The 8206-nt window shown below is 39.9% G+C and overlaps 1 protein-coding gene across 1 annotated transcript; it reads left to right on the forward strand.

Annotated features, from left to right (window-relative positions):
• The first annotated feature begins 189 nt into the window (after nucleotides 1–189).
• On the forward strand, nucleotides 190–3588 carry LOC130135044 (B3 domain-containing transcription factor VRN1-like). Its single transcript, XM_056303280.1, has 6 exons — nucleotides 190–448; nucleotides 928–1351; nucleotides 1678–1844; nucleotides 2149–2389; nucleotides 2532–2692; nucleotides 3199–3588. Exons 1-6 carry the CDS (start codon nucleotides 320–322, stop codon nucleotides 3466–3468), a joined length of 1392 nt encoding a protein of 463 aa, XP_056159255.1. The 5' UTR covers nucleotides 190–319; the 3' UTR covers nucleotides 3469–3588.
• The last annotated feature ends 4618 nt before the right edge of the window (nucleotides 3589–8206 follow it).

Genomic DNA, 8206 nt, shown 5'->3' on the forward strand with positions numbered 1-8206 from the left:
CAAAAAACCAGTTAGAGAATCTCCTGTTCATGGAAATAGAGTAATGGAGGCTATATTTGGTTAAAATTTAACCATATGCCTCGTTCATTAAGTATTGATGTTTGGACTTTTCTGTTTGTGGTACAGAAAATTGTGCCTAATTTTTTAACCAAAAAATTATAGAGTTTGAGAGTTTTAGCATATCATCAGTAACATTATTAATCACGGTCAAAGTTCTTTTATGTGAAGGTTGCCTCAAGAACACAAAGGCAAATCGCATGAACCGCCGCCTCCACCACCTCCTCCTCCGCCTCCGGTGACCCCTGTGACACCACCGTACATGGCTTGCGGTCGCCGTCGCCGGAGAGGAGATGGAGCCGTCAAGCCAGAGATGGCGACTGGGCCTCGTCTCGAGAGTCCTCACTTCTTCAAGATCGTTCTCTCCGACACCCTCGAATCTGGGAAGCTCGTAAGTTCCGCATTTTCGCAGTCTGTTTCATGTGATGCAGCTCCGGTGTCACGAGAGTTTCTGTCATGGTTTAGAGCTATCGCCCTCGTGCTGTGTACATTCAATCTGGAAAACTTTCCATGCTTTTCGCTTTGTATAAACACAAAAAAGAAAACCCTGAAGAAAAATGTGTTTAGTTTGAATTATTCTAGATAAAAATCAGTTCTTTTACTTGAGATTGAGTATTGGTTGGCTAAGGATAGTGTGGACAAAGGTGTTGGGTCGTCTCTCTAGCTTTACTCTCGTCAAATGAAGCAACTATAACTAACACTCGATCCTTACTTGCCCAGTGACACCCTGCTTGTGTGCAAACCGATCTTTCATCGCCATGTTGCAGAGCTCAAAATTGCTCATTGCTCTTCGTTTTTTCCCTGCACTTTCGATCTAATTTTGATGAATTCGAGTCCTGGACCTATTGACTTTTGGGTTTTTCTCGATAGGGAATTCCGAAAAAATTCTTAGGAAGATATGGAATGGATCTCTCAAGCTTGGTGCTACTCAAGGTTCCGGGCAGTTCGACCTGGACTATAGGAGTAGAAAAGGGTAACAACGGCACGGTTTGGTTGTGGAAAGGGTGGCGAGAATTTATGCAGCATTACTCCATTGGTCACGGTCACCTCGTAGTTTTCAAATACAAAGGGAACTCCACTTTTCGTGTGATAATATTCGATAAGAGTGCTTCGGAGATCGATTATTTGTTGAGCAGCATATCGAACCTTAGGAGTGGATTTATCTCGCCGAAGAGGGAGGATGTCGTTGAAGCTGAAGATTTGGAAGATTTCGCTCCTCGTAAAAAATCGAGGGTCAAACCACATTCACCATGTTCTCAGCCAAGTCCAAGCTGCTCATCACAAGATCTCGAAGGTGTGACTTGTCATTTTATAAGTCAAGTTTCTTCTTACATCGCTCTCTCCTTTGCTAGATCTTTTTCAAGTACTTGAGAACTTTTTGATAAGCTTGTTAATGTTGACTGATAGCATAATGGTTTCGGTAATGCTTATTGTGGTTAAGTAGTTACAACTTCTAAGGTGAAGGAAGCGAATTTTTCATTTGGTCAACTTATCTAAATCTTGATTTTAATGACAGTGTTAACTTCCATTCTGCGCTAAATCTTTTCATGGTAAGTAAATCAACTAATGAAAACTTCAAACTGGCGTCATATAAACATTTCATTTTTTTTTAAAGAACAGAAGGGATTGGACGGTCTAGATGCAGAGCTAGCCATCCTGAGCCGAATTTTGGTGGTCCTATGAGTTCGTGGCCTCTCCGTAATTTTGAATTGGCCAGCGAATTTGACTCAGAGTATCCTTTTTTCAAGGTGGTGATCCGGCCATCTTATACTGGACATCATGTAGTGGTAAGATTGAGAACTACTATTTTGACTTTTTTCCTAAGCTGGTAGGATTTCTGTAGGAAACTACATAGCGTTTTCCTTGGATCTGTTCATTCCTATTTGTTTAAAAAGGCAAAGATCCTCTACCCCTCATGCCAATTCTAAGAGCAGAGACTTTGACATCTTGACTTTTGTCCAGTTAAGACTGTTGATGAGAGTTACTAAAACTACCGTGTCAATCTACATTTTGCTTGCTTGCGTGAATAAGAGAATGCTTCCCCAGTCTTTCTTTGTAAATCACCGGTTGTTCAAAATTGTGTGTGGGCAGAATGTTCCTCGTGGGTTCATCACGCAGCACATTCAGGAAATCAAGGAAATCGTGACGCTCAGGCATTCAAGTAGAACATGGCCTGTGAAGCTTAGGAGCTATCCAAGTGGGTTGATGCAGTTCTCTTCTGGTTGGATTGCATTTGTGAGAGGAACTGGCTTGCGTGTAGGAAATGTCTGCGTGTTCGAGCTAATTGATAGAGATGATATTGTGTTCAGAGTCTACATTTTTGGCAGTGCAGGTAGAATTTTGATTTACGTTATTTGAAGTGAAACTTTTGGCTGGTTATGGCATGACATGACTTCTATGCTAAAGATCTTCATAGTTAATCAAAGAAACATTCACACCAATAATGTCTCTTAAAGTTCTCATTTTAATTCCAGGCAGGAACAAACAGTCTAAATGCAGAATGAAACATTCAGAGCCAGTATTTTGTGATCCTACTCCTTCGAGGCCTCTCACTACTCCTGAATTAGCCAGCAAATTTGATTCGGAGCATCCCTTCTTCAAACTGGTGATACATCAGTCTCATTTTAATAAATTGGTACAATCTTGAGCCTAATCCATCAATGCCATATTTCAAGTTTGGTTATGATCTCTATCTAATCTTGCCTCAATATTGTGTTTTCCTTGGTTGATTTGGTTTGTATTGGGAACCATATGACATGCTATATTTCTTGGAGTGATTGTGGGGCATCCCAATGGTGGAGTAACGCGGAATCAGGAAAAAAAGAAGAAAAAACAGCAGTAAAGACTGTAATTAGGTTGGGACTATCCATGCACTTGGATATCCTTGACAAGCTGCTCCATGACTATCTGAGTGAAAGGATGGACAGTCACTTGAATTGAGTACTAACCTAAAATGGCAATTAATGGCAGTAATTTGTTTGAAAATGCTTTGCATTGCGGGTTAAGATCGATGGCTTTCACAAGCCTCTTAAGACTGTTGGCTAAAGCTGGCCTCGTATGCTTTCTTTCCAAGAGCGCATGCTTACATTATTGTCCTTCTCTCGGCATACATTGGTTGTTCAAATGTCTACTCATGTGCAGCATGTTCCCGGTCAATTCGCCGAGCAACATATTCAAAAAAACAAGAGAAAGGTAACTCTTAGGTATTCAGACAGATCGTGGCTGGTGAATCTCTCAAGATATACGAAGGAAACCCGAGTGTTCTTTTCTGCTGGTTGGCCTGCATTTGCAAGAGAAATTCGTATGTGTGTAGGAAATACCTGCGTGTTTGAGCTCATTGATAAGGATGATGTTGTGTTCAAAGTCTCCATCTTCGGTAGTGGTGGTAAGGGTCAGATTCACATTGATTGAGGTGTTCATCGGACGTGTTGGTCTAGACTGTTCGAGGCGTCGATATGAAATCGAGATCCTAATTATGCCTCCTTTATTCAGCTGTGGCGAATCGATGCAAAGGAGACTCTTTTCTGTTCATGTTTTCTAGTTTCTTGGTGCTAGTTCTGGTTCTATATTTCCATTTTGGCAAATATCCCTCAGATTTGGCGCTTCTTTAAGGTTTCTGGTTGCTCAACTGCCCTAAAGGGTTTCATATGTATTTTTAACGTCCTAGCATTTTGTGTTTAACCAAACCTTTTGCTAAAAAGTGAAAATACAAAGAAAGCAGTCCCTGCATTTACTTTTTATGGCCAAATGAAAAATAAAATATTTGTGAGAAAGTTGTATGGCTAAGTGCTTGATCGTACTTAGCAGATTTCTGATTGAATTATGTCTCCAACTCAAAAGTTATTTTGAATTGGAGGCCACGCGCCACCACTCTATCGAAGCCTTATTTGATCCACGTGAATGTACTGATTTTTGTGCACTGTGCTGAGAATTTAAGGATTGATTTTAATTGTTGTTGATACCTAAATTTTTCCGATGGTTAAAGTTCGAAAATTCAAGGTTTGAGTTTGAGATCCTGATCGGGGCGAGACTCGTTGCAGTTGAGCTTCTCCATGGAAATGCTAGTCAACTATTTGTGAAAATGCTCCAACGAAGTTGTGAAATATCTTTTGAGGAAAAGCTGCTTCAATCTGCAGATGCAAATGCATCTACACACGTTCAAACCACAATAGCATCCTTCAATTCATTTATACTACTATTATTTCGTGAAATTTGAATCTAAGACCCAGAGTAACTCTTGTGTCAGTTTTGTTTTGTGCATTGTTCTGATGGTGAAATACTGGCGAGGAAATGAACCGGAGACTCTTGATGGACACTGATTTCTTACGATGACTGACTTTACTGGGTATGTTCCATTTTTGTGTGCTATGCATCGTTGTGGAGTCATAGTTGAGGATGGGCGGTCGCCGACGGCGGAGGTCCAATGACGAATGTAGTGTGGCTGAGGGTGAAGTATACAATGTTCATAATTTGAGGTTTTGGTATATTTGATCTTTAATGGTAGCTCTGAAGTTCATGTTGTTGATATGATTAAAATCTGGTGCATTGAAGAACTCGTCGAGTTCTGGGAAAAATGAAAGAAGTAAACAAAATGGAGAGAATAATAGAAAGGGGCCTAACTTGTTCATAATGAGAAAGGGCTAATCTGATGAGCCCAATAGCACCTAAGGATCATGCGGCCGGGTACAGTCCACATTAGATCGGGCCCAAGATTTCGGCCCATGCTCTACTTTAGAGAAAAAGAAAGGAATTTGCAGGTAATAAATAAAAATTATTATATCAGATAACAAAAAATAGGAGAGAGAATTAGAATTGCAGCATAGATTGCAGGAGTAAAAGGAAAAACATAAATAAAAAAAATAAAAAAATGGTTAGAATTAGAGACCTTGATTAGTTTACTAAGTTTTAGCATTAGATTTAAATTAGCTTCATTTTAGTTAGTGCATATAGTTTAGACGTTTTAGTGAACACCTCCGATATAGCGTAGTTTTAGTAGATTGATCTTCTAGATAAGAAATTGGACTCAATTTTAACTTGGCTCATGGAGTTGTTGTCTTGGGGCTTAAAAGCAAGGTCATATTATATTTTTGACCCACTCGTACTAGATTAATTTAGTGCACTCTTATCTTTTAATTGCTCTTTTAGTACTATTTTTGAAAAATTGGTTGTGATTCTTTTATATCGCTTTTGTGTCATGATTTTCTTGTTTAAGTTAAATGGTTAGGTTACCTTTTTAGGATCATAATCAACACAAAAACATTGCATGATACTTAGTGGATGAGAATTTTAGGTTCATAATTTGGTAAAAAGATTGTGTGGACACTTAAATTGATAAATAAACAAGTTTATGTATCAAAAGGGCATTAATGAATAACTAGTATTATCAAGTCCTCGACCCTAGATCACTGGTTGCGTAGGAAGTGAGGTAACCTCCTGCACTTCACTTGTTTTCTAACCAAACTTAATAGGCTAGTGGTGACTCATTCACATGGAATCCTTTTAGCTTAAATCTAACTAAAATAAAAATCTCAACGTTGCACAAGGTAAGGGCTTGGGAAAACCCGGCCGATTGAAGACTGCCGGTCCCAATTCAACACGTTTGAGGTTTTTAGTGTCACAAAATAAGTTCGGTATAATGTGTCACTGTGGATATAGTTTGAGATTTTTCGTGGCTTTCACAATTTATATAATATAATGTCGGGCTTTTCGGCGATACTGTGCTTCTTTGGACGGCGAAGTTATAGTGCATGATCTTAGCTGTCGGATGAAAGAAAATTAATGTCAACTGTCGGATGACAAAACATCTCGAGCATGGGTGTAACATAAATTGATGTCAACTGTTGGATTTGGCATGACAATTTTCTCCTTCCAAATCCTACGGTCTTATAGCTCATGCCAAAAGTAATAAGCTGTGCTACATCATCACTTCAATAATCATAGTGCAAACGTTTTTTTGTTTTTGTTTTTTGGACTCTCTAGTTTTGCTCTTGTCAAATGAAGCAACTATCACTAAAAGTCAGCCACACTTATACTGAAGCACACTGCTTGTGGAAACTGATTCTTCATCCATGTCACAGAATTTACAATTTCTTAGTTTACTTCCTTTTTCTTTGCACTTTCGGTTTGACCATGATGAGTCATTGTCATGGACTTGTAACTTTGATTTTTTTTCTTAACAGGGTTTAGGGTTTATGGTAGTTTCTTGAGAAGATGTGGAAATGATCTCTCAAACTTGGTGCTTCTCAAGGTTCCGGGTGGTTCAACCTGGACTATAGAACTAGAAAAGATAAACAACGACATGGTTTCACCGTGAAAAAGGGCAGTGCATATTCATGGAGCATTACTCCATTGGTCATGTTCATTTCATAGTAGTCAAATATAAAGAGAACTCCTCTTGTTGCGTAATAATATTCGATAAGAGTGCTCCAAAGATACATTAACCCAGTCGAGGATTGAGGGTTAATCACATTTACCTTGTTCTCAGCTAAGTCCGAGCTGCTCACCACGATAGTCCCCGAAGGTGCGACTCTTCATTTTGTATATCATGTTTCTTCTTACATCACTCTCTTCTGTCAGTTCTCTTCCAAAAGTACCTGAGAGCTTTTTAATAATGTTTTTTCATTTAATGTTGACTGATAACATGATGTTTTTGGTACTGCAAAAAATTGTAGGTAATTAGTTAAAACTTCTGAGGTGAAGAGGATGCTGAAATTTATTTGGTCAACTTATCTAAGTTTTGATTTCCGTGAAAGTATTATTAATTTCTTTTCCGCTCTTAATCTTTCAGAGCGAGTCCATTAACCCTTTAATGCACAATAATGCAGAAAAGCATCCGTTTCTATACCCAAGGAATTGACTAGTGTTTAGTTAAGGCCTAAACTAAACTTATGTTACCGAGCTCCATAGTCCAAATCCATCTCCTCTTTCTTCCTCGGGGTTTATGTCTTTGATAAGGTTCTAAATCATTGATCTTTGGTATTGAATCTCAGCCATTGATAATCGGCCGAGTAAGGCTCGTTCAGTTCGATTCTCTGGTTGAGCCAGTCCAATTGCTCACCCCTACTATCTATCATTAAGGTATCCTAAGTATGTGTTTGGCTCTATTTAAGAACATTGCAGTGGGGTTTCATGTCACGCCCCGTACCCTACGAACACGTAACATCCCGCCGCGGTCGTTAAGAATGCGACTCCCAGGATTCGTCGCCGACCCGTTACCATCGAAATAAGAGAAAATACGCGGAAGCCAAACGAACACTCCATTCAACAAACATTCAAACGGGATAACAGAGAGAGAATTTAAACAAACCAACAAACTATTTTATAAACTTAACATCACATACAACGATAGAATATACAAGCCTTCCTAAAGGCCACAAACCCAGACCACGCATACTCAAAAAGGGATAGGGTGGTCGATCTGCTCCACTACTCTATTCAAAAGAGGAGCTCCCAAAAAGATAGGGATCTCTAACCCTATCAAAAACCTCCACAACATCCTGGCGGTGCTCCTGGCGAAGCCAGGTCATATGCCTCACTATAAGAGCCGGACGGCAAGGACTCCCATTCAGGTTCTGGCCACTCGACCCACGCTGGAGGCTCTGTCACCATCGGTTCTGGCTCCGGATTAACTACAGTTCCGTCAGGGGGATCAATCTCCATAAGATCCCATAATCCTAAACCATCGTCATGGGGAACATCAAACCCCTCGAGAGGACCAATATTCTGAGCTCCGTCTCTCAGAAACCAAGCCATGTACTTATGAGCTGTCAAGTACTGCTCCCCATCGTCGACCCAAACCGTGCTCTCATACTTCCGATACTCCCTACCCTCACCTACTGGGTACTCAGTCACCCAATGCTCCATCTCCGTTGGTACCCCGAAACGAAGCGGAGGCTCAGTCATAATCAAGGTCGAGGGTCTGAAAATGTTTAACAACGGGAATGAGATAAAATCTCAATAAGTAAACTGCCTAAGCCTCGACTAGGGCAATACGTACCTCCGGCACCCTAATCATGCCATTCTAACCAAAAGGGTAAGTTCCTATCCAACGGACAATGGTACCACATACTATGCAAGTCTCAATTTGTATCACAACCATGGCAACTATCAATATGCATAACATCAATAATAATAATCCAGACATAATCAA

Source organism: Syzygium oleosum, unplaced genomic scaffold (assembly GCF_021117445.2).
Source record: "Syzygium oleosum isolate NSW1041296 unplaced genomic scaffold, Sole_v2.1 Sole_v2.27, whole genome shotgun sequence".
In the NCBI taxonomy this organism is placed as follows: domain Eukaryota; kingdom Viridiplantae; phylum Streptophyta; class Magnoliopsida; order Myrtales; family Myrtaceae; genus Syzygium; species Syzygium oleosum.